Source organism: Musa acuminata, chromosome BXJ1-4, assembly GCF_036884655.1.
Source record: "Musa acuminata AAA Group cultivar baxijiao chromosome BXJ1-4, Cavendish_Baxijiao_AAA, whole genome shotgun sequence".
Lineage (NCBI taxonomy): Eukaryota > Viridiplantae > Streptophyta > Magnoliopsida > Zingiberales > Musaceae > Musa > Musa acuminata.
In genome coordinates, this window is record NC_088330.1 from 1,665,221 (window position 1) to 1,691,308 (window position 26,088).

Below are 26,088 nucleotides of genomic sequence, written 5' to 3' on the forward strand. Positions count from 1 at the left end.
TAAAGGAGTTTGTTAAAAAGGTAGCATCATTTAATTAAATAAAAATACATATATATTTATAACATCAAATGCATTATACAAATAAAAAAAATACCATACGTATTGTCGAGATTCACGAAACAAATCGATCTTAAATTTTTAATGTAGTCGCTAATGTATTAATTTTTAAAATCTTTTTTTAAAGAGAAATCTTAGGTTCTTATAATAATTTATAAAAATCTTTACCGTATTTTTTATCTAATGAAATTAAACTCTGAAGTAGATCGATATGGTACATCATCCTCAAATCAATATTTTATATATTATTCTAAACTGAAGTTGGTGATGAAAATTTGATACTATTTAAGATTTCATAAAAAAAATATAATATTAAAAATAATTAAATATATCGTTCGTCCGATTGATTCATTGGTTTGACTAATCAATTGGGAGTGTCGTAAGTCGATGATTACGTGACAGTCAACCGATAATATATTCATCGTCCTTTGTATTTATATAACATCTTCAATGAAATACATATTTAAGATATACCGATGGATCGAGAAATTAGATAAGAATATATTTTTTTTCTCAAGGTAAAAATAGTTGAAAGTGCATGGTGAGATCAGAACCTCTCAATGCTTTTTGTGTGTTGTTAATATTGAGAGGACAAAAGGTACTTTGGAAAACAAAATAACATGTGTACAAACAAACAAACAAACAAACAAACAAACAAACAAGCGAAAAGTAAGCAAAAAAGGTGCCTTTAAAGAAAGGAGTAACTTCTTTTAGAATCTCGTAGTAAGTTAATTAGGGAATTTACCCACAAGTGGAAGTGATGAGGCAGTGGCAACACTAAATAGTTAGTTAGCATCATTACAACAAGAGAGGAGGGTGTGAATGTGATTTAGTGAAGGGGGCAGGGTCAAGAGTTAGCATCATTACCAGTTCATTCTTGAATAATAAATAATATCAGCGAAAAGCAAAGGAGGAGGAGGAGGAGGAGAAAGAGCGGAGGTAGAAAAGCTTAACAGAGTTGGACAGGAAAAGGACTGCTCTCTGAGAACTCCTCCATTTTCTTTGCCCTTTGCCCCCTTACCCACCCCGCCCCTTCTCTATCTCTCTCTATCTCTCTCTCTCTCTCTCTCTCGAGTTGCTGTTAATGTACAGGCCTGCTTTTTGGTGGAGAACCTGATGCCATAGATGTGTGAGTGGGTGGTCTTTTCTCATCTTCCATTTCCTACAATCTCTACAACACCCCCCCTGCTTTCTCATCACATCTTCCGCCCCCTTCCTCTCCTTTGCTAGAGCAGGCAACTCTTAGAGTTAGAGTTCTCTTCTCAAGCTACCTTGACTTTTTCACTTCCTTTTGGATCCAAAGACTGGGTAACGCCTGCAGGTGCTTCTTCTTCTTCTTCTTCTTCTTCTTCCATGTGATTTGTTTGTGTGTGTGTGTGTATTGTTTTCTTTCTGTCATGGGCTTTTTCTCCCATCAATCTCTTGCATGTGGTTCTTCTGTTTTCATCTTAGAGTCTCTGAAACTTCCTGCTGGGTTGCTCTTCATGGATTTTCCTTGGGATCTTGTTTTGGTCCCTGCATCAGTTTGCATCAGCCACGTCCTTGTTGGATCTTTCATCTGATCAATCGTTCTGCCCCGTCTCACACCTCTCTCCTTGCCATCCTTGAACCCTTTTGCTTGGATCTTCTTGGGGGTGTGTGTGGGTGGGGTTCCTGGTACCTCTTTAAGAAGAGAAAACTCTAGGAAGAGGGTTTTCTTCAGATTTGCCTGTCCTTTTTGGCCCAGGAGGGTTGAGATGAGCTTCTTCATCGTGCTTCCTTTATACTGTGTGTAATTTCGGCTACTTTATTCCCTTGTGTTCCGTCCTAGGAATCCATCATGTTAATTCTCATCTCCATGACCTTTCCGTCCTTTTTTCTCTTCTATCTGGTTCGATTAGTGGGTGGCTATGCTTTTGATTCTCCTCGTTGGTTTGGTTCTCAAACCTTGATTAGTGGCTCGTGTTATCATTTCATGTGCACCGCTTCTGCCAAGGTCTTCTTCTTCCTCCTCGAACTCTTCCTACTAATCTTTCAGTAAACTGGTTTTGGCTTCCTGAAATGTTTTTTCGGGTGTGGCTGCTCCTTCGGTCACATAAAATGACAGCTCTGGAAGTTTTCCAGCCACATAAATTTTCATACTTCGAGTGTCTTTTGTTTCCAAGGAGACTGATCTCATCTTCTTGGCTTAGACCCACACGAATCCAGTATCAAGTATACATGAAATAATGTTTTAGAAGCCTCCACCTTGTAAAAACTGTGCTATTTCTTCTCTGGTAGCTGCCTTCACTTTTGCCAAGTTTAGTTTTTCTTCCTTGCTTTGTGCAATCTTGCAGGCATCAAGTCAGTTGAAGAGAGGGAGAAGGGTGGTGGTGTTTGTCCTTTGCTGGATCTTACCGCTCTCCTTCTTTTGAGGGGTTTTTAGGGAGCTCAAGTCCTTTGTTATGCTGGAGGCTAAGGATAAGAGAAGGCACAGTAGCAGTAGTGCTCTTGGGCTGCTACTCCTGTTGGAAGATTTAGGAGGAAAACTGGACAACGCTTCCTCAGATGTTATCCACTAAAAGCACACCACACCCTTCATGTTCCTCCAAGCTTCCAGCACCGGGAACAGGTGAGTGTGCTTCTGAAAAGCTTCCCTTTCAAGAGAGAAATCCCATCCTCGAAGAGACACCAACTCCTAATTTCTCTATAAGGTAACAGTTTCCCAAAATCATGCCTTGTGTTGTTATTATACTGCTTTCAAGGATTGGTTTTGCTTATATCAATCAGATTGGTGGGTTGACTTCTGTAGGACCTTTTGCTTAAGATTTTCCTTCTTCACTTACAAATCTGTAGAATATGGGCCAACCTTTGATGGATCTAAGAGCGGGCTTGCCAGGATCCTTATGTTGATATTCTTCTGAGACCCTCAAGTTTCTAAAGCAAAGAAAGGCTTCATTGTACTTTTTTGGAATTTTTATGTTTTTTTTTATCTATTTTTATACGATTTTACTTATGTGAGTTTAATCATTCATATCACCTGTTAAAATAAGTTGTCCTTTTTGTCAATGGTGACAGATCTCGAGGGTCATGGCTTTGTGGAATATTTGTCTAGTTCTTGATTTGTGGTATCAATTTGTATCTAGTTTTGGTAATTAATAAGTGTACAATTTGAACTAGTTCTTGGTAGAATTTTGTCATGAAAAGCTGACCTCCTCGATTGCATATACTGGAAGTAGGGAGCTGCATTTGAGGATCTTACGTCCATAGAATTTATGCCTCGGTAACAAATATAGTGGATGTTCATTCTGATGGATCTTTTTCTTGGATTTCAGAGATTATGCTTTTGCAACAAGGAGCAAAGGCCTCGAGTCAAGTTGGCCATTTACGCCACATTTCTTGCAGCTTTTCCTGAAGCACGGTGTCAAAGATCTTTTGCCACCTTTCGAAACTCCAAGTTTGGTGAGAGTCCAGTGTAGCAGAAAGGGATCGGAATCTGTACAACCTGTTATATGCTCAGAAATTGAACAGATACTAACGCATGCTGATCCTCCAGTGGAGGCTGCTATTGTCAGACAGCAATCGTGTTCATCATTAGAGAAACCATCTCCTGATAGGAAGGCGTTAAGTTGTCAGAGAATCTGTAAAGATGAACTGGCTCATTGTGATGCCGAAACTGGCTGGATAAGAAACCATGAGCAAGTCGAAAGAACTTCCAGTGAAACTGGTGGACCTTCCTCCTCATTATCTAAAGCACCTTCAGAAATAGATGTTTTTGAACATACTAAATGCCTTCAAAGCTCACATGAATCATTAGAAAAGAAATGCAAGTTGATAGTCAAATTAGGTGTCATATCTAGGAGCTGTCAGGCAGAGGACATAATATCTAACTCTAGCACAGTTTCAGATCATATGGCTTCAAAGGTTTGTCCAGTTTGTAAAACATTTTCTTCCACTTCAAACACAACTTTGAATGCTCATATAGATCAGTGCCTCTCAATGGTGTCCAACAACAACTGGGTTTCAAACAAACTCTTAAAACCAAAAGTGAAACCGAGAAAGAAGAGACTGATGGTGGATATTTATGCTACTGCTCCTCACTGCACTCTTGAAGATCTTGATAGGAGGAATGGCACAAACTGGGCCATCGAATTGGCATTTACCACAGCAGCAACTGTTGGAGTTGATGTGGAAGCAAAGAAACCAAAGTTACCAACAGATTCTAGAGACAGCGTAAATGAAGGAGCAGTATATGTTGATTCAAATGGCATAAAACTCAGAATTTTATCCAAGCTCAATGATACACCAGAGTTGAAGAAAGAACGGAAGTTTTTGAAGCATGCAGAAGTAATTGAGACAACCAAAAAAAAATTCATCCGAAAGAAGAAGCACTTGACGACAAAGTACTCGCAGAAGATGAAAGTGAAGGCACAGAGAAAGAAACTGAGCTCATATTTGCTGTTGAAAGCACAGGTACTTCATTTTTCATCAAGAAATCTATGGCTACATATGCGTACTTGTACCCACAACCTTTGTTACCTGAGATCATCTAAACACAAAATATGAAAATTTCAATGATTCAGTAAGTTCATGCTCTTTTGGAACCAGGTTTTTGGTATTTTCAATAATATGCTAATGAGAATAAAGCCACTAGCATCATTTTTTTTGTAGTTACCTTGCCACATGTTTAAATTGTATATGTACTTCAGATATCTGAAACAACCTTGTAGTGAATTCTAAAGAAAGATTCAGACTACTACTTCTATGGTCTAATCAGCAATTCTTTTTATTCCTTTCCTCAATTTCTTTGATGTTGGAAGTTCGAATTTGTGACTATTTCTATCCTTGATTTTCTCTTGCTCAGGCTTTCTCAGTTATGATCTTTGGCTTGTAGTAAGTCTTTAAGTTTGTTAAACTTGATGCTTTCTAGCCTTTACTTTATGTGTCCAACTTCACAACTTCCTCCCCAACTGTCTATTTGATTGCTGAATTTTGCATGCCAACTTATTTTAAATTAGTTTAATTCTCACCAGCATTGATCATTTTGGAATTTGATAGCATGACTCATATATTTGCTAAATCAGATGAAAACTGCACATGAAGGAGATTGTCCTATGGATACTTGTTATGAGAATGAAGAATCAATAAACCCAGAAAACTTCCCCAAGGGCAGTGGATCTGCTTCTTCAAGGCAGTGGATGTGTTCTAGACAATCCGATATCCTGAAAAAGCCTCTCAGAAAGAATGTTCATTGTGTGTCAGATAATAATGTCACCAGAAGCAGGCTTGCCAAGAGTAGCCATCTGGATCCTGGTAAGTCTTCTGTTGCTATAAGTGATCAATTGAAGTTTTCTAGGTTATCTGAAGACTTTGTCAGCTCTCCAAAGATGATCCCCTCCATGGTCAATGGCTTTGAAAACTCTGAAAAGCTTCCTATCTCCAGTTGCAAATGGTCATCAAAAAGTACTGTGAAACATGGTCTCCTATTGAGAATATTAAAATCATCTGGGAGTTCTGTGACTCCTAGGATCAAAACAAAGGATATTGACCTGGATATCCAGCAGGAATCTGATAAGCTTTCTCAGAGGACAAAACTTTCTTCCAAGATCTCTCATTCCTCAATAGAGGACCAAATCAATTTAACTTGGCAACAGGATGACTCAGTTAAAAGACCATCCATCAACTTGGAAGCAGGGAAAGGTGATCTAAGTGAGAAATCCTTTTCCTTTAAAACTTTCCGTAAGCATAGATCCATTTCCAAGAGTGGAGTAGAATTTCGGACAGCTATCCGCAGAGGACTGCATGGACCTGGTGTTGATATTTCAAGAACAAGTAATTCACTAGGATCCCATAAATTTGGTTGCTCGAAGAAGAATGTTGCAATATTTGCAGCAGGAGAGATGATGAATCATGCATCTCCAAACATGAACGATGTCCTAAGACCTGAGAAAAGAGATGACAGAAACATAATGGAAAAGCAGAAACACAGTGCTTTGAAGAGGTTGCGCCTTGAAACTGAAAACCACGATCCTGATTCTGAAAACTTGAACATGCAACTAGAGGTCTTTGGCTCTGGAAATTGTGCCAGTAAATCTTCAATGGAAATGGCTACTGCCAATCCTTCCCATAATGGTATTGTGAGTTCAGAAAACCTGCAAGCAACATTTGGTGCCAGATCAGAGCTTTCGCCATCAGCTGAACAAGTTCAACCTATATCTAAAAGCAAGGCCCACAAAGAACAATTAGTGGAAGGATCCGAGAAGCAAGAGGTGAACTGTGGTAGCTTGCCCAGCGAAGATATTGATGGCCTTAATAGCCAAATAACAGATGAAATGGCAGTCAGAGGGGAAAAAGGCTCTTGTGTTATCGAGCTCACAGAGTGTACGGCTGATACCATGTCCATCCAAGAGTCTAGTGGCTGCTTGACTAGTCATGAGGATGTGGGGCCTCAAATGCCCCAAAAGGGGACATCAATAACCTCAGTTATAACAACTACAAATGATGCTACAAATTTGGCTAGTGAAGACGAACCATGTGGATCACCTGTGTCAACTGCCTCAACTCTCTCCCTCCGCTCTTCAGAGGACTCCAAATACACAGATTCAGAGGCTGAACCATTAGCAATTGCTATTAATTCTCAAGACAAGTCGGATTTGATAGTACCAATTACTGAAGACACAGTAGCAGCTGCAGAAAGAAATGCTGAGGGCAGAGATCACGAAGTGAAGGAAAATCTGCCAGCAAAAGAGCCTAACCACTCACTGGAGAATAAGTTATTCTGTTGCTCATGTAGGGAGAGCCTCTCAAGAGAGTCTCAATTATTAAGATCAAATGCTGCCCACAGGACAACCAAGGGAAAGCAGCTGTCCAACTTGTTTGCCAGGCCAATAGTCTCTTCTTCTTTTAGTTCGTACAAGAATCAGAGAACTAATACTATGGCCAGCTCCAGCTTGCAACCAGATAGGCAACCTACTTTCGTTAAGCGTTCATCAGATTCTTCAGCCAAGGTTCCAACTTCCAGTGTTGCTACCCCATCATCTCAGCCACATAACCAGTCAATTTCCAGTCCGATCCTTAGGTTGATGGGTAAGAATTTGATGGTGGTGAAAGATGAAGAGCTTGTGCAACCCCAAAGTAGAGTTTTGGATTACCCATCACATGTAAATTTCCTGTCTCCTCCTGGATTTGGCTCAACCAACAGCCTTCTGAAGCAGGAGAATTTTCGACACCATCACCACATCTTCGGCGGTTCTCCTGTCCTTGACTCGGCTGTCTCAATGGATGAGCACAAATTTCCCATATGCCTGCCTAGCACACCGATGGCTGGTTATTCAGTCACTCCCCAGCATGCTTTTTTTGTGCCAAGGCCTGATCAGCAGATTCAGCAAAAGAATGCATATAAGAGGGCCAAATCCTCTCCATCTCCTTATATGATGAATGAACTGATTGTGATCAGCGACTTTCCCGAGACTGATAAGGAACCAACTTTAAGCAGTCCGACAAGCACTTTGCCTTTTGCTGCCTCAGGTTTGAATCCTTCGTCTCAGAGACCATTTACCTGCTTTTCTTCACAGAACCACATAAGGGACATTCCTGGTGGCCTGAGACCATTGTTACCAAACCCATTCACTGGGGTCAATACTAGTTTGATGAGAAGAGGAAGCACTTCAGAAGGACGTGGTCCTCTACTGCCTAGCCGCTTTGTGTTCCACTCTCCTGCGGCTGCTCGCACACACCCATCATTGTATTACTCGCAGACCCTTCGCTGATCCTCCCTGTACAAAGTGCTCGTAGAACAAATCTCTTCTCGGGTTTCTCTTGCAGCGATGTAGCCACCAAAACTTGTTGTTTTACAGTTGGGTTACCTTGGTTAGACTTTTCAATGTACAGGCCTTTTAAACAGTCATGAAGCATCCACCTGAAGAAAAAGACCGAAATTAACTAGAATCTTAGTACTCTTGAAATTTTGAAGTGTTGTGTATCAAAATATGGATGTTTCAAAGGCCTTGTTGGCTGCAACAGAGATCTTTTCTCTCTTCCAAGTGCATGTAGAACTCTGAATAATCCATGCATTTGAATCTTCCCATCAACTATGGCAATAAGTCTTTTTTAGAATTGTCTTTGGTCAATGCCTCTAATTTTACTTGATGCTGATAATGAAAGTTGAATTAAACATTTTATGGGTTCCGCAGGTTGATTTGTTTATCGTCTCAAAATGGCTTTGGATATAATTAAACCTTGTAGGAATTTTGTGAATAATTTCTTGTTCCATTTCCCCCGATTAGCAAATCTTACTTGTTTTCTACGGCTTAATTGCTTGTTGATTCGTGCACTGTCGTGTGCTTATGAATCCAAAGATGATTCCGAGAAATCTGACAGTCAGGAGGACAACACAAGAGCAGCTCATGAAAGCTTCCATAGATTCCACTGCCTGCCACATGAAATATAGCCGTTGGACAAGCAAGATCAAGTCTTTTTGCATGAACTGTAACAGAGGGCACGAGAGAGAGAGAGAGATGAAAACAGTAGCCAAGAGAAGTAAAAATTCCTACTTCGTTTGGTGGCAAACTGACACCACGAAGGCCCTTTTATGCTGCTGATGCTGAATTAGCGTTGTAACACCGTACAAGACACGTAAAAGCTGTCAGCCATTGGCTGGCAATTTGAAGCGGGCATGCGGCCATCGCCTCTTCTTTCTTCTGCTTCGCCTTGCTGCTGGCAGTGTATTCTAGCAATTAACGTGGTGGAGTTTGGCGTTATCATGGGGAGGCGTGGGCCTCGATGTGTGTGCAATGCATGGAGAATGAGAGACAGGGCTCATCAATAGAGTGGCGGGGGCCACATCGCGCGGTCCAAGGAATTCCCACCACGTAGGAACAGGTGACACGCGGCCGTACCTGTGCTTCCCACGCCTCGCCCCGGCTCGTCGTCTTCCCCGCCCTATTTGAATTCTCTAATCACACACACAATAGGAGAAGAGAAAGAAGATAAAGGAAGTAATCATCATCGTTACCTCATGTTTTCGATGAGCTCTTCGATGGACACCATTCAAAGAAGTTTCCTGGTTTCCCAGACCAGGAAGCTTTTTCCGTGAAAAGTGTCTTAGACTACGGAACGTTGCTTGCTGATTGCCGAAAAAGTACAGATCAATCTTTCCATTACCATTGAGTGGTGGCAAAGCATGCCACGGAGATGGATTAAGGAGATCATGACCTCCTCGGAACAAGAGCTACACTCACTGGAACTTGAGATTGGTGAAGCCATTGTTGTGCACAGGGTCAACCAATCGATTGATCCGAGAAGTTATGGTATGGCCCAACTCCAGTGACCATGCCCTGAACAAGGTAACCCAGCATGGTCCACCCCCCCTCGACCCACCCAGTCTTCATCTCCAGCCTCAGGTACTTCATGAACTTGTCATCCATCCTTGACAAGGCGGCCAAAAGGGTTAAGGGTTAAAGAAACCCAACTAGCTTGCGTGGTGGTTGTAATACAATGCTTTTAATTGCTACGAGATGTGGATGCAGCTTAAACTTCGAGTGGAGAGTGGTGTTGGTTAAACTTCCATCCAAGTAAGAGAGAGAGAGAGAGAGAGAGCTGTCTGTCTGCTCCTTGTGAAAGTATTAGAAGAGCAAATTTCCCATATACCGAGTCTTTAAAAGCTATTTGCCATATTTGAGTTCACTTGCTTCGTAATACTACAAGCAAATGTTCCACGCACGCCAAGAAGACATTACAACCACTACTACTTCGCTATTTTGCACTACCCCTAACAGGGGGTGCTAACTACAAATGGAACCTTTCTTGAAGTCCAATATATCGGTAGAGAGCAGACTGTATATATTCAAATAGAAGACATCCAACGAAGAGATGAGATGAAAGATATTTTTGATTGATTAAGCTGAAATATCAGGTAATTTCCTGCAGTAGTTACCCCTCACAGAAAAAGTCTCAAGTCATTTAACCTGACATTTGTAGTTATAGTTTAAGGACAAAAATTGAATTATGCATTCGCTATGGCTCATAATATCTCATCCGACGACGTGAAGTCGACCTGAAACTGCAAGTTAAAATAGTTTTCGTTGTTTAGACTTTGCATTGCCATGTGAAATTATTTCGCAGACGGGGCGGGGCCTGCCACTTTTGGCGATGGAATGCCTCGTGAAATCCTCTGCGTGGGTGGGAGCACCAAACAGGAAGATCCAAGCGGTACGCGGCCGTCGACCAATGGAAAGAGGCGTTGTATTGGTGGTTACGGCACAACAGGTGTTCCGCGCCTGGTGTCTTCTGCGAAGCACGGCCACGTGTGTGGGCCCAGTTATCTATCTGTCCACCGACATCCTCCCACGTAATAAATCCGTATAAGAAAATAACATCACCCTCTTCCGTTCCTCCCTTCCCGTCTTTGGAGTTCACAGATTCGGGGGGCATCCTTTTGCCCCCTTCGGAGCCCCTTGTGTTTGATTTCCGACCAAGGAACCGCGCTAGAGGTTTGTTTTTTCTTCGAAATCCGAGATTTTCCCTGGTCGAAGTTTCATTTGGATTTCGATTGAATCGCTCCTTCTCTTCGTTTCGTTTCCCTTGTAAGGAAATCGCGATCTTTGTCGAAGTTTCCGGCGGTTTGTTGTAATTCTCCCTAATACTTGGTCATCATCCGTGTAACTGTAGGTGATCTAGGGTTTTGCAGTAGCTTTGGGAATGAATTCGGAGGAGAGCTCCAAATCGAGGTTGGAAGAGCTGGGAGGGGAAAACAGAAGTGAAACCACTGTAAAGATGGCTCCTTTGAGTGAAATTAACGCGGAGTTTGGCGGTGAACTGGGCGGTGAAGAGCCTTCTGGGATCGATTCTCCGATTGGGACAGGAGGTGCAGATCAAATTTGGGAGGAGAGGGGTAATGTTTCTCCTGGCGAAGCAGTGGCTTCCTCTCCTGGGGCTGTGAAGGTTAATAGGGATCCCGTTGGAGGAGAGTTTTTGGCCGAGTCACCTTCCAATTCGATTGGATCTCCTTCGAGTGCAGCGGCGGAGGTGGTGGCATCGAAGTTGGCACCTTCAAAAGGTTTTGGATTGAAGAAGTGGAGGAGAATTAGGAGAGATTTGAATAAAGATATAACAGGCTGTGCTGATACAGCTCAGATTCTGAAGCGCAGACTTTCACTTGCGGAGCCATCAAAAGCTCATGAAGACAACAAGCACAAGAGTGATGGCGAGGACGAGGTTGAGGGTGAAGGTTCAGTTGCTTCATCGGTGTCCATGAACATTGGAGGGCCTCCCTTTGTAGTTGCCCCCACTACATTAGATCCAGAGCTTGGTTTATTAGTCACTGCTACTGGTTTCAATATCGGCATAGAATCTGAGAGCAGTGATGATCATGGTAGTAAGTCATCGACAGCTGCGAGTGCTCTAAGGCTGCGGCATGAAACGGTTGGTTTTGGGAGGGACAGAAGTAGGGCACGAAATGTTATTGGAAGAGTACCAGGGCATGTTGTACAACAAAGAGGTCAGCGGCCAAAAGGAGTTAGAGCCGATGTTAAGAAAATTACAGAAAACCAAGTTAAGATCGAGATGGAGAACTCCTATTCTGACTTGCAGAGTTCAAATGTGGCTGTTTTTTGTACGAATAGCATGGCTAGTAATGGGAAGCAGAGTGAGAAATCTGTGAACTATTGCGGTGAACAGAGTGATGATGCTCAGCCAAGTGTAGAAGTCAGATCAGGTTTCTTCAAAGAGAATGGGGGCATTGGAGACGTACTGAGGGATGATTTGGATGGCGAGTATTCAGGGGGTGAGAATAAGTCTAAAAGTCAGCCACTGTCGGATCTTGATCCCTTTCTAGAGTCAATTGATTCTCTCCAAGCAATAAAAGAAGCACTAGAAAATGGTAGGCATTTTTCGTCTCATTTTCATTTTCCCATAACAAGATCTGTGCAGTTCCTTTTTCTTTTCACCTTCGTTCTAATGCGTTAAGTGTAATTTTTTAGGTTTTAACATTTAATGTTCTAGAAAAGGTGTGTAGTCTTTGTTGGATCAACACGATTGGCTTAGCCTTGTTATAAAGATATAGAGCTTGTTTTGTTATCATCATCTTGTTATTGTACTATATTAGTTTTTTGTTTAATCAACAAACTTGGGTTAGCCAAATTAAAAAGATAGAGAGCTTTTTTTTTCCATCCTCTTTTTGCACTTAGCAGCTGTAGCCATAAATTGACAATTGGCAAAAACTTGAGAAAAAAGGCAGCAGGATTGGTTCTATTGGTGGTTTTCAAATGTTGTGCTTATCTATAATGACTAGGATGTCATCGTGGGCATTACTAGAGAAAATAGAGCCAAGAACATCTAGGTACTTGTATCACTTGTTGATAAACTAGGGGAAATTGATTAAGGTGATTTGAAAATGTCCATATGATTTGTAGATGCAGCAACAATGGAAATTCCGATTGCTACTGTCAGGTGATTAGATGACCAAATAAGACTTTGCAGGAATGAACAAGAAAAAAATTTGATATCCCTGAATGACGTATGGTAATGCGCTTATGGAAGGATAGGATCCATGTTTTATCTTGGATGATTACAGTATTTTTTGTCTAGTAACAAATTTGCTTCCAGTCACATAACTTGTTAAATATTTGGACAATAAAGTCAATTGTTACTAAACATAATTTTAAGAGTACACTGTTCTTTTCTTTGTTTCTCCATTTTGCTTCATTTTGATTCTTGGCACATGTTATTTCAATTAATCACTATTACCAAAATTTCCTTCCTTGTTACTTACCAAAAAAAGAAATTCATTACGATGTTATGTACAAAAAGTTCCAAAAGCTGTTTTTTCTCTGCAGACTATTAAGATTCATGTCTAGGCTTTCTTCATTTTTCTATATTGTTCTGATCAAATATTTAACACAAAAATAATTACCTGCAATGTTTGCCAAGGTCTTGGGGGACCTCAATAATTACCCAGTGCTTCCTCTATCTCTTTCTGTTCGCTCTTTTATTTGTGAAGTTCTGCAATTAAATGACTGGTTTGTGATGGTAAAGCTTTTTGTTGGTGCTAACGGATCAATAAGCTCCATTCTTAGGTTAAACTTTCTGTTGGTGCTGCTGGGTGAATCACTCAGCTAACTGATCATAGCTAAGCTCCATCATTAGGTTAACTCTATTTCCTACTTTCCTCTTTTTCTTGTAAGAAATGCTTCTTAGGTACCTCTACATGCAGATATGGAACACTGTGATTGATATTTATTTTAGTTGGATCATCCATTTTCACATTAATTAAAAAAATTATTGAGTGAGTTCCCTTGAGATTCATGTAAGATATGTTAGACTTATGGAAGCACAGAGGAATTATGACCGGTAGGTATTGGAGGATATTGACTGTCATGTACTGTAATGAAGTTTAAGTAGGATTACAAATAGTAATGAGTTAAAAAATTTATAACCTAACAGCATAACATGTCCAACATGTTTATGTATACTTGTCCATTCTCATTCATCCTCATTAAACCTTTTACGATTGGCTTGCAGGCCAGCTTTTGTCTATTTTAACCTATGTTGTGAAACTCTGAAGGATAGGGAAACCTTGAAGGCAACTCCTTTTGGCATATAAACATTCTCTTAAGTTCCTCATATTCCTCTGTTGATAACTTTATAGTAACATGTCAGAAAGAATCAGAATTCATCTGTCAGGCACAAAAAGTGTATATCAATATAAACTGACTATTTTGAAGGTTAAAACTTTTGGGACAGTCACTTGATGGGATCAAAATTCAGAACTCCCTAGGGACTTAAGTTAATAACAGTGAGAACATAGGTGACACAATCTATATCTTACTCTGAATCTATATTCATTGCTGTGACGAATATGACCACCCTAAATTTCCTCCTTGTTCATATTTCATTCAAAAAACACCATTCAACATAGGCTAAACATCATTCATCGGTGTCATTGTAGATCCATCGTATTCTAATCCGGAGATGTGCATAATGATGTAACATATATCCCCTGTATACTCAATACAACCATGGTGATTTTGAAGTCATGTTTTATCAAATGATATGTTAGGTCCTACAGTGCCATCTATAGTTTGGATTTAGATATGGTATACACTTCTTCTAATTCCTAATGAGTACTGTTGGTGTTTACAAATTTTCCAGGTTTATGCATTTTCTTAGTGTTGTTTGAAAATCATATTCTTATGACATTTTTAGATAAATTGCTATTAAAATTTCTGTTAGTATCATTGAATTTCATCATGTGTATATCTGATGGAGAACCATTTAGCTTTATAGAGGATTTCAGAAAAGTTTATTCTAGACAAAGAAATCAGCAAAAAGTCATCAATTATTTGGCCTAGAAACTCTAAAAGTTGTGTGAAAAATGAGAGATTATTTTCATCTTTTGAGGTGCTTACCTTGGGATTCTACTTTTGTATTAAATACACTTTTTTCATCTTATTTGTAATAAGTTATTTTAAAATTGTTTAGATCTCTTAGAAGTCACATTTTGGGTTTCTAAAAGGTATAACTAACCTTTTGACCTTGGGTTAGTTATTTGTAATAACTAACCTTTTGACCTTAAGGATGAATTCCAATAACCTACTAGAAACCCACAAACTTGAGTAATGGATCAACAAGTTCGATTTTGCTGACAATTTGATGGTAGGTTTGACTTAATGTGTTTGTTGACTGATTAGATAGTATTGAGGACTACATTGAGTGGTACAAAATGATTGATATTAAATACGTGCGATTTGCAAAAAAAAAAAAGAACTAGTAGGACCCAATAGAAAGTATTGGCAACATATCCAATGCAGTCTTGGACACTGTCAAGAGCCTTCTGTCACCCAATGGGAAGCCATGAAACAAAAACTTGACGAAAAATATTTGGCAACCTACTTAAAGGCCAAATGATTGAACAATTGAACCTCAAACTATTGAATTCTAGTAAGGCTAAGTATTTGGCCTGATTTAAGGAGCGTTTACTTAAGTATAAAATTAAATAGGACCAAATTATCACTGTTCGAAGGTTTGGTAATAGGTTAATATTTGACATTCAATGAGAAGCCTCCCTTAGTTTCCGTGACACCATAGAACTTTTATTAAGGTTTGACATCCATGGAAGCTTCCTAACGAGCCCATGAGATTGATAAGTCCCTCAAAATCTATCCAACTCCTCGAGCATCTTCTCAATCTTTCAATAATAACTATTTCCCAATATATCCAAGTAGTGGCTCTATCAAGCCAAAAGTATCCATTGCTAGCAACACTCCAGCCCAACCATGAATTGTCCTACTCGTTTGGTCATTGATTCTCAAATTATTTCATCTTCAATCCAATGTAATTGCTGTAACAATAGAGGGCATATTGCCTCTCGTTATTCACAACGTACCCTTACCTTAAAAAAAGAACTAGAGGATCAAATCGAGGAAATATACTAAGTAGTTTAACCCGAAGCCTACTCAAGTGATACAAATGAACTAGAAATTGAATATGCCATGACAACATTGTCCGCATCATTCTCTCTCCTACTAGTGATTCTAATATATTCTATACTTTTATACAAATCGAGGAGAGAACTTACAAGTTGATTATAGATGAACGTAGCACTATGAATGTAGTCTTAAAATCTACTATCAAGAGACTAAACCTTAAAGTAGAGTCGCATACGATACTATTCAAAGTAGCTTGGGTTGACAAACCACTTTACTTGTGACCGAGAGATTGTATTGTGCGATTACTAGGATGAGATTTGTGATGTTCTACCGATGGATGTTACTCACATTTTTGTAGGTCAACCTTGACTATATGACCTCGATGTTACCGATCATGGGAGAGAAAACACCGATGCCTTTTACTATTAAGGTAAAAACATCATCTTGCGACCAATGAAATCATCATAAAAGGACCATTAAGGAACTCTCAAATCCCTTCCACACGCCCCATCCACCAAGGGACTCTAATTACTGGACTGTAAGTCTTTTGAAGTAAAAATCTTAAACAACAAATTTTATGTGGTCATCATTGCTAAAGAATTTCCTAGTCCTTGCATTGCTTATGACCTAACTCCTAAAGTTAAATCCTTATTAAATGAATTTTCAGATGTCATACCTTTGGAATTACCTAGTGAACAACCAGGAACAACCACTCATATGGGAAATCCAACATGTAATTGACGGATCTCTCTCACTTACCTCTCACTTAACTATCATGCCTCAAATGAAGCCTACTTATTCACTCAACATATCCATGATTTGCATACTGAGATTCGACATAAAATTGTCCTAAGTAATGTAAGTTATAAATTTGCTACTAAGCACATTGTAAGAGTCAAGAGTTTTAAATTGAATTATGTCTTGGTTCGCATTTGGCTTGAGAGATTCCCCAAAACCTCATTCAAAAAATTAAGTGTTCAAGCTATTGATCCTTTTCCTATTATCAAAAAATTGAGATATAATGCATATATGCTCGATTTGCCTGTCGACTTAAATATTAATTCAGTTTTCAATATGAAAAATTTAACTCCATATCATGGTACTTTTGAGCCTCCTCTTTCTACCCATGTTCCTGCATGTGACAATCCTCTCAAAGCATCGACTCTTCCACAACACAGGGATGGTGTAGAGACTATTCTTGGTGACCATCTTGTTTTGTCTGCTACTAGTGTCACCGATACTTTCTTGTCAAGTTGCGTGATTGTCCAACTTCCGATGTCACTTGGATTACTTTGAGGGAACTTCATGACTTTGCACCAAACTTATTGGACCACTACCTTCCAAATCACTCTACGGGGTCAAGTGTTTTTCCACATGAAGATTCATTTATCTTTATAAGGGATTTCAAAAGAGTTTATTCTAGGGAAATAAATCAGCAAAATGTCATTAATTATTTGACCTAGAAACTCCAAGAGTTGTGTGAAAAATTGAAGCATCATTTAGTCTTTCTAGGTGCTAACCTTGGGACTCTACTTTTGTATCAAGTGCACCCTTTTTCTTCTCAGTTGTAATAAGTTGTTTTAAAGTTGTTTAGGTGTCATAGAAGTCACATTTTAGGTTTTTAAAAGGTATACAAGTTCTCTAGGAGGGAGGGTACTCTTGGAAATCATTACCTCAATTGATTGTACTAAGGTTCCTAAACCCCTATAAATAGTGGAGTTTGTCAATAGATAAGACACTTCAGATTTAAATGAAAAAGAATTGCATCTTCTCTTTTCTAGCCTCTTTCTCTCCTCTATAATCTCTAATTTTACTCCTCTCTTGCTATCTCTCTATTTCTCTACCCTGTTCTACATCAATATCTAGTTCTCTTTGGGTTCAATATAAGCAATTGCATCAATAATTTTGCAATTTGACCTTTTCAATGTTTTTTTATTATGTGCAATTTCAAATTAAACATCTACGAGTGATCTGCAGTTGCACCCATGGTAGTGTAGAATGTGATTCTAGTTGCTCATGTTGTTATGACTTCTGCCTGAATTTGATGTGCTAATCGTTTATGGTTTGCCCAGATTGCATCTTGATGTTGATATGACAGGGTTTATCATATAATTATCCTCTGCATGCTTGTTTTTTAGAACTAAGCTTGTCATTTAAATTCAAGCATATTATCCATCCACACAGCTATATATTGTTACATTGGAGTTTGGAGAATATGATGATACATCAACTCATTTGCTTGGATTTTCATATTGGTGAAATGTACACATGGGCCGTTATGAATTAGAACCTTTTTAAGCTTGGCATCACCTAAATGTTTTGGATTCTGATTTTTTTTTGTAGTTCCCTCTCTATAGTTAGATGTAGTTGATTTAGAAGAAATATCCAATAAGCTGCACAGCACCAGCTTAGCGATCACTAGCTGCATTTAATTAATAAAGCAGTAAACTTATTGCAGTTATGACAATGTCATCTTGGTTGTCATTTTAAAGTGACTTATGAATAATATCTAACAGCATGTTTGTTTGACCATTTTCAATTGCATTATGAACTAGAGCTGAAGAACTGATAACCACTTAATTTGGATAAACTACTCTAGGCAATATGTGTTGTTCTAATTCATAAAGCGTTGACCTTGAGCTTAATGGTTTTGGATGATTAAGAGTAGCCATGTCATAAGAAAACCTTAATTTTCAAGTATAGTCTATTATTTCTACCTGTCAACATGTGGTCAAGATGGTTTCTGGATTGGTTTTTTTTTTTCCAGAAATTGTGATGTAAATAAAAAATGATTTTTTATGGAATATTGCAGAGATTCAAAATTTTTGGGAAATTGGGAAAGATGTGTTACCTGATGATTATGGTGGCCAATATGAAGAAACAGAAGGCAGTAGTTCCCCAGCTGTTGAAGTGAATTTGGTTGAACAGAATGAAAAGATAGAGCATCTAGAGTGCAAGTTGGGAGAAGCTTTAGCGGTTGTCAGGGCCAAGGAAACAAAGATACTTGAGCTTGAAGCAGTCCTCAACAGGACAGAGCGGCCAAACAAGGAATCAGATAGCACCGACCTGTTGTTCTTTCAAGAGAAATGCAGGGACATGGAGATGGAGCTTGAGAACCTGCTTGAGAAGAAGATAGAGGTAGAAATCAAATACACAATCCTGGCGAGAACTACACAAATTTGGAGAGTTCTAGAAGAAGATCACATTGCGCTTTTAGAGGAGCAGAAATCTCCATCCGGGGATCAGCTGAATATGATGTGTGAAGTGGAGAATGCTGAAAATAAGACTTTCGTGTCAAGGGGAGGAGCTGAGGAACTAGAGAAGGATCTGTTAGCGGCCGAAGAGGTCTTGAAGCTCCAGAGGATAGCGTACAAGTACTCTCTCTGTTTTTGTGTCCAGATCATACTATTGTGTATTGCTTTTGGGTTGTTTCTCATGCAGTTATTTCCGTCATCAAGTGGGGTTGCACCCACGTAATCACAACCCAGTCTACTTTTAATGTGTCACATGAGATATTTCTGTGCACTATGCTCTTAGGCAAATACGAACGTGCCTTTTGTTTCACAAATCCTTTTGAACCCTTGGAGTTAGTATCTTTGCTTAGGGAAGTGGTCATATATTTGTTTAACAAGTTCTTGATTCTGTCAGTACATATTTTCACTGTATTTGCTTGACTAACTGGTCTAGCTTATGTATGATATTCTGGTGAGAGAAAGTTGGATGTGTTCATGATATTTGTTCTGAGAGTCGAGTTTTTCCCCTTTTTTTTTGGCTGGAAAAGTTAAAGCATTTGCTCAACTGCATTGTCATTTATAATCGTCATGGGTTCTTGTAATCTGATGTCCTTGTCGTTTTCATGTGTCTTGTCATGACTCCTATACTATACTAATGAGCTAGTAACTGTGGTTTCTGATAAATCAAACCCGGGGCTTCACTGGTTGATCAAGTTGGAAGCCTGTGTCTGCTATTAATTTGAGAATCTAGTGGAATCATCATGCTAAGGATGCATGAATATACTGAAATTAAAAGTGGGTCAGGTCTATGAAATCAATGCTTGAGATTTTGAATTTTCAAACAAAGAAAAATTATCGTCACATTTCCGATCATTAACCTAAGGTGAGTTAAGGACACTGATTAAACTGCATGTCATGCTTGAAGAATGGTAATATTGCAAGAAAAATCATGGTAGCAACAAGAGATGGCAATCCAATGGTTGGTTTCATTGAAAGAATACGTCAGCAAAGAAATGGATGATCTTACATATTAATTAGTTGGCGGCATCCAGCAAGAATCGTTTCTGTTCTGCAATGTAAAAAATTAAGGTTCAGGTAAATTATCAAGTCACAACACAAAGTAGCTTCTTCAGTTCGTGTTATTGTCCTCATATGTATTGTGATTGCTTCTGTGACTTTCACCTTCTCAAGATTGAGAAGGTAAAATCGACACTCCATCTTTGGAGACATTCAAGCAGACTTTTCCAAGTACCTGAGCTTATATGAGCAAACAAAATTGGAAGATAAACCATGCTACCACTATGACAGTGTATGGAATCATTCTGTCTTCACAATCCTACCTTTTACAACATAAACCAGCTAATATATTGGGCAAGCAGGAGCAACAAATCTGTGTATATAGATGATCGCTGCAAGTTGAATATGGATCTGACTTTTTAACAACGAAAGCACTACGAACTACGAACCTCCGATTGGTCGACAAGGAACAAACAGCAACATCAAATGGTTGCATTTGTTGGTTATGATGTAGCCAACTCCACGAGGACCCCACCTAAGCAAACTGTCACTGGCATCACCTTCAGTAGTTCCCTGAACGGAGGACAACTGCCAAAGTGGACACTCATTGAAATGGTAGTAGACAGATGATGTTAGTGTTTCCAAGTTAGCGAGTGCCGATAGTAACAACCTGTATGATAAATAATCAAAGAAACCGATATGGATGGACCTCTTTAATAAATGTTAAGAGGACAAGAGGAAGAGCAGCCAAAACTCTTGAGCCAGGTTTTCACATTAGTGCCACAGCTTACTACAGAAACCACTGCGCAGTCTCTTGCAGGTAACAATTTCTGAAAATGAATCCAGCAACTGCCCTGCCAAACTGCTGGGCTCTTCAATAAGTGTATGGATGAATGTAAGTACCACCCTGCGTTCTTGCTCGGTTGACCTCAAGCTAAACCATGTTAAGAACTTCAAGCGGAAATCACTTTCAATGTGCCCCAAACACTCCAGCCATCTTATCACCTTCACGCAGTACTCATAATTGTCATCCAACTGACCCAACCTATGTTGGAATCGCCTAGGTGAACCACTGACCAAAGTGCTATCTCCCTCACAAGTTTCCTCAGCTGGTTGTTCCTCACACTCAGGTCGAGATTCCACTGCAGGCACTTCGTGGACCAATGTTGCTGCACAAGTCTGGGAATCATCACTTCCATTAGATCTGGCTAATTCATTCTTCTCAGAGCTGCATGCATTTTCCTCCTCAGGAGAGCATTCAGTGGGTGGAGTTGCCTCAGCATTTAAATCAGGAACTGTGGCCACATTCAAGTCAAGCCGGCGTGAAGTGGCAGGTGCTGCTTCGACAACCTCTGCTATCACTTCACCACTCCCACCACATGACTCCTCTTGAACATTATCATCGTAAAACCCATCATAGCACCCATCTTCCTGCGCCCAAGCTAACCGCAATATCTTTCCTAGATTCCGAACTTTAAATCCAGAGGATCTGGCAACTGGTGTCTTCCCTTCTTGCTTGTCACTGGAGGAACACCCTTCTGCCCCATTATTCTCCATATGCTTGTTGATGATCTCCACGCTCTTAGTAAAACACTTCGACTCAGAGTGACCAAAATCCCCATCCTCTGTGAATGAGATAATCCGGAAGGCATATTCTGTACATGGCTGGAGGTTTGTAATTAAAATCCTTCTCTGAGCTCTTGGGAAGATGACAGGCTCTTTCTTATATGGTTGATCTCTGGTCTTGCAGTACCAGAACTTATAACCTTTGATGGCATCAAATGTTGAAGAAGCCTCCTTCAAAGCAATTACAAGAGAAGATGATGATATTTCTTCAAAATGAAACCTACAGGCAGCCGGAAGTGAATCTGCAACAAAGTGGAAAAAGGGACTACTGTGTCAAACTTAAATCTAATTGTATTGACTAGAAGCAAGAGAGCACCTATGGACAAGCATCAATGAGTTTCACCTTTGTGATTTTCCTCTAAATGACCAGTTGACCTCAATCTTAACCATTCATCTGCCTTCTCAATTGCAGCAAAGCAGAGTTTCTGAACATCGGCAGCAATGGACAGCCTGCTCACAATGCCACGGGCCATCTTGGCTGATACTCCATCCACTGGACCAACTTCTGTTTCTAACTTTGCCTTCGCTTCCTCCACGGTCTGGTGCAATTCTTTAAAGCGAGAAGTGCCATCCAGAAGCCTATAGCTTAAAAAAATGCGATAACAAAGGACATCCACCCGACGAGCATCTTTTGCCACTGCAAGTTGCCTCTTCCAGCATCTGTTAGGGATGAGTTGAAGGACATCACTACATGTCAACTATTATACAGCCAAAAAGTAAAATTTCAGACAAAAACTATCACTAAACTTGACATCAATTACATAAAAACATGCGGTCAGAGATATGGCTTGCTAAACTGCACGGTCACTAAAGCATCTAAATGATCAACTGTCAACATATTGACCAACGGTAATTAGAAGTGGTCAACAAAGAACAAATGATATTTCTTATAACAATAGAAAACATATTTGCATCTAGTTGAGGATGAACAACAGAATGTCAACATAAAGGTTCGAATTAAGAAGACAGTATATCAAATATATCCCTCCATCCATACATATAGAAGTGCATAAACAGACTGGGCAGATTAGCTTACAGTAACCACCTTATTTTGATGAAAAAACACAATGGTAACAAAGAATAAATTAAAATCTGTAGAATACATTGTAAACAGTAAAACGATGAAGAACATCAGTACTGTTGGGATAGAAGGAAGGAGAGGAGGTATGAAGTGTGAAAAACTATGCAAGAAGTGCATGGTACAACATGTAACCTAAAGGAGTGACACTGACTTGTAAAAAAATTCGCAGTGACTCAGTAAATAAACACACAATACAAATTCACCAACAGCTAAAGAAGTGAAAACTCACCCTATTATTCCGGAAACCTTTCCACAAGAAGCACAACAGTAGCTCCCATCAAGCAGCATAAATTGTCCAAGACTGAAAACTCCTGCCTTTTGGCACTGGAGTGCACACTCAATATGACAAGACAATCCACAGCAGTCCCTATCACCAGATTCAGATGTGCAGACTAACCAAAGACTAGGATCCTTGTTGTCATCAAAGAGGTGGCAGATGCAACATGAGCACCTTTTGCAGAATGTATCCTCTGAGGAAAGGACAGCCTTACAGGCTGAGTTCTTACAGATCCACGTGTTAGCAGACCTGAAATCTTCAAAGATTTCAGCAGAAGGAAGATGAACAGGATGTTCACTTCTCCTTGGTTGCTTCCTAGGGGGCTCATTGTCGGTGAGATCTGGATGATCTAAAGAAAGCTTCTTCAAGTCCAAGTTTTTGCATCCTTTGGTTGTTGCTTTACTAACAACTGTCATTTTACATTTTGATGAACTAGGTTGCTTTCTTTGTTTATCGAGACATGATTGTGCCATATCCTTCTTAGAATTAACTTCAGGAGCTCAACCAGGCTTTCTTCCAGAGTGCTTGTAGTGAAAGGATGTATTCTGAAACAATAACGGGAGAAGCAACACAATGAATTAGTGTTGATGAGAAAAATGCTAACATGCATTGATTATATGTTCTAAAACCAGGATATATATATATATATATATGCTTTGTACTGTCAACATGCATTATACATGTTTACTTAATTCCATATGATTCCCATGTCTACATGCATTATACATGTTACTTGTTGATATGAACCATGTCATGATTTATCTGGAAAACAGCAAAAAATTGTACAAAACAAGTTAAATGATTTAGAAGAGCAAATAAAACATTATAGTCTCAGTACTAAAATGGCATTCCCCAAAACACTAGACTCATTTTCGGGAAGATCTGAGTACTCCCAAACATAAATATCTCTGTCTTTCATTGTATTATTTTAGGTATGTCTTCCTCTGATACTAGTATACGTAATGCAAATGATCAACAGATTTCAGAGTACACAAGCAATGCAAGCACTTGGATACAAAGACAAGGAAAAGAATTGTCCAATTTGAAGAAAATAACAAAGGAACTGAAAGGAAGAGGATGGATATGATATGACAAACTTCGAGGATGATGACCCCAATGGGAGCCCAATTTGGGCTTCAGAAGCATGAGGATGCAAATTGGTGAATTTAACATCTACAATGGGGGAAAAAATTTACAATTGTTACTTTGTGTGAATCTCTGATGAAGCATCATTCCTTGAGGTCTAAATGAAAACGCGTCTTCTAGGTTCATGCTCATAGTTTTGGGCCAAAGAACCATAAGCTTCAATCATTTTGTCAGAAATAAACAAAGATAACACCCTAGCACATACAATTACAATTACTAATTTTTCAAACTAGCTCTGACTTCTTATTGTATCTGACCCGAATATCCTTATCTAAAAATCCATCTAGAATGATTATTTATGAAATGCCAAGCAAACCAAACAATCATTAAAAAATTACCCACCAAAAGTTGGCATTAAGAGTCTTAAGGTAGGAATTCAATTGTTTATGATAGCAGAAGTCCTAAATTAATAGGTGAAGCTGACTCAGATGGATTTACTTCTTTTTTTCAACAAATCATTACTGCTCTATGCTACTCAAACATGTTTAGATGGATCCATACGCAAATGTTAATAGCTTCCTTATGAATGATTCCAGTTACAAATCTTTTCTTCTCTATAAGATGACATAATATCTCAGAATTATTTAATGCAGAAGCCAAGACATCAAATAGGACATGGCATTGAATGAAGAGTTGTTCTCTTGGTAATTTTTTCTGTTCAATACAATTTAGAAAGCTAACAAGTTAGAAAAGAGAAGTAGTGTGCAATATCATATTTAAAAGGCAGTAGCAAGTTACACCAATTCTAATTCTTTGGTCAATGAATTATTATGGATGCCATATGCCAAAAAGTCATAGTTCTTGCCAAATGATAACAGTGATGTATCTTTTTTTTTTCTGTATGATGTTATTAAATCTCAGGATTATTTAATGAGAAGAAAGGCATCCCATAGAACATCAACATAGTACTGAATGTGGAGTTTTTTCTCTCATTAATCTGTTCTGTCCATGCCAATTAAACACTTCCATAAGTATTAATAAACAAAAAAAAGTACCATGAAATATCATATTTAATGTCAGCAGAAAGTTATATCATTTCTCATGCACTAAATTATATTATTGCTTGGAATGAAATTGACGTGGTACATTAGCGAGAATTTGACTTGTAGGACGAATCATTTCAGGGTGCATATACAGCAAACTACACCATGCAAACCTCATATTACAAATCAAGGAGCCGAACAGCCTAACAATAGACCATTCTTGGTTAAAGTATGGTTGTGATATCTTATCTGCATACTGTGTGATATTGGTTTGAACTTTTTCACTCAGTGCATCATAATGGGCAGCGCATACTCCTTCCTGATTCACTTACCTATCAATTTCTTATTGCATTAGGCAGTCTGATTGATTTCCATTCCTCAAGTGGTAAGCCTTTCTAATTTCTTAGAAGGTTTACCACAGGTTCTTTTGCAGAAATAGCTCAGAGCATCCTCAATCAAATGGCCAATTTGTCTAATCAATGCATCCATATCTTCTCTCATGATAATGTGCTTCATATTATGGTGAAATGATCTTACCTTTACAGTAAGGAACTTGAGAGTCGCAGTATTCAATGCTTAAATGGAGCTTCTCCAAATGATGTATGTTAAACTGCAGAGTGTGAATAATCTAAACCCCTAAATATGTGATATGCAAACTCTCAAACAGAAGACTGCTAGGGTATTTAAGCATTAAAGAAACAAGGCCCAGATAAATAAATTAAGGTTCGACATGATCTTTAAGGATTATGGTATAGGACTGGCATCCAACAGGGATGCGCACGCGAGACTCAACTAGGAGAATCTATCAAATCTACTCCTAGATCGACAAGTAAGAATCCCTATTCTCAATCTCTGCAATGTATGCCCATTGCCGCAACTAATGGCTGCTAATCCTAATCTCCAGCGATGGGATCGGAGCCGGAAGGTTCGATCCGATCATGAGCAAGTTTTCCTCCTAATCGAGCAATTAATACTCTGATTAAATCATCGAGGCAATCTCTGACAAAGGTCCCACACCTTGTCATATTAAATGCAAAGAACAAGGAGGAGGAGGAAGAGTTCGATGAGCAGAGTTACCTTTGAAGCCGGTCGTTGGCCTTTGGTCGCCGGACTCCCCCTTCCAAAGGCGTCCCACGCCGGAGACCGCGTGATGACGGCAGGCGAGTGGGTGTTTCTCCTCGCGAACGGCGGTGGTTGCGAAGGGAATGGTAGGTGGGAACGAGGCACCGACCTAAGAAGGAGGTGGAGAACGCGAGACGACCGGAAAGAAGAGCGTTCGTCTAGG

At 39.3% G+C, this 26,088-nt stretch overlaps 3 protein-coding genes across 7 annotated transcripts; 2 read left to right on the forward strand and 1 right to left on the reverse strand.

Annotated features, from left to right (window-relative positions):
• Positions 1-1,071: 1,071 nt before the first annotated feature.
• Positions 1,072-8,130, forward strand: LOC135584045 (uncharacterized). 5 transcript variants are annotated; one of them, XM_065155437.1, is made up of 4 exons: positions 1,072-2,032; positions 2,373-2,729; positions 3,351-4,488; positions 5,100-8,130. In XM_065155437.1, exons 2-4 carry the CDS (start codon positions 2,584-2,586, stop codon positions 7,782-7,784), a joined length of 3,969 nt encoding a protein of 1,322 aa, XP_065011509.1. In that variant the 5' UTR covers positions 1,072-2,032; positions 2,373-2,583; the 3' UTR covers positions 7,785-8,130. The 5 variants fall into 5 exon arrangements, with proteins under 5 accessions (XP_065011509.1, XP_065011499.1, XP_065011518.1 ...); XM_065155427.1 differs by having other exon boundaries at positions 1,072-1,378; XM_065155446.1 differs by having other exon boundaries at positions 1,072-1,378; positions 2,373-2,647.
• A 2,252-nt stretch (positions 8,131-10,382) lies between these two features.
• LOC135640739 (WPP domain-interacting protein 1-like) lies at positions 10,383-19,174 on the forward strand. The gene is made up of 3 exons (XM_065155456.1): positions 10,383-10,505; positions 10,684-11,893; positions 18,253-19,174. The coding sequence occupies exons 2-3, from the start codon at positions 10,714-10,716 to the stop codon at positions 18,915-18,917; spliced, it is 1,845 nt and encodes a 614-aa protein (XP_065011528.1). The 5' UTR covers positions 10,383-10,505; positions 10,684-10,713; the 3' UTR covers positions 18,918-19,174.
• Positions 19,175-20,344: 1,170 nt separating this feature from the next.
• LOC135640747 (VIN3-like protein 1) lies at positions 20,345-26,066 on the reverse strand. Its single transcript, XM_065155464.1, has 4 exons — positions 25,881-26,066; positions 22,627-23,219; positions 21,660-21,976; positions 20,345-21,558 (listed from the first exon to the last, which is right to left on the reverse strand). The coding sequence occupies exons 2-4, from the start codon at positions 23,145-23,147 to the stop codon at positions 20,465-20,467; spliced, it is 1,932 nt and encodes a 643-aa protein (XP_065011536.1). The 5' UTR covers positions 23,148-23,219; positions 25,881-26,066; the 3' UTR covers positions 20,345-20,464.
• Between the last annotated feature and the right edge of the window lie 22 nt (positions 26,067-26,088).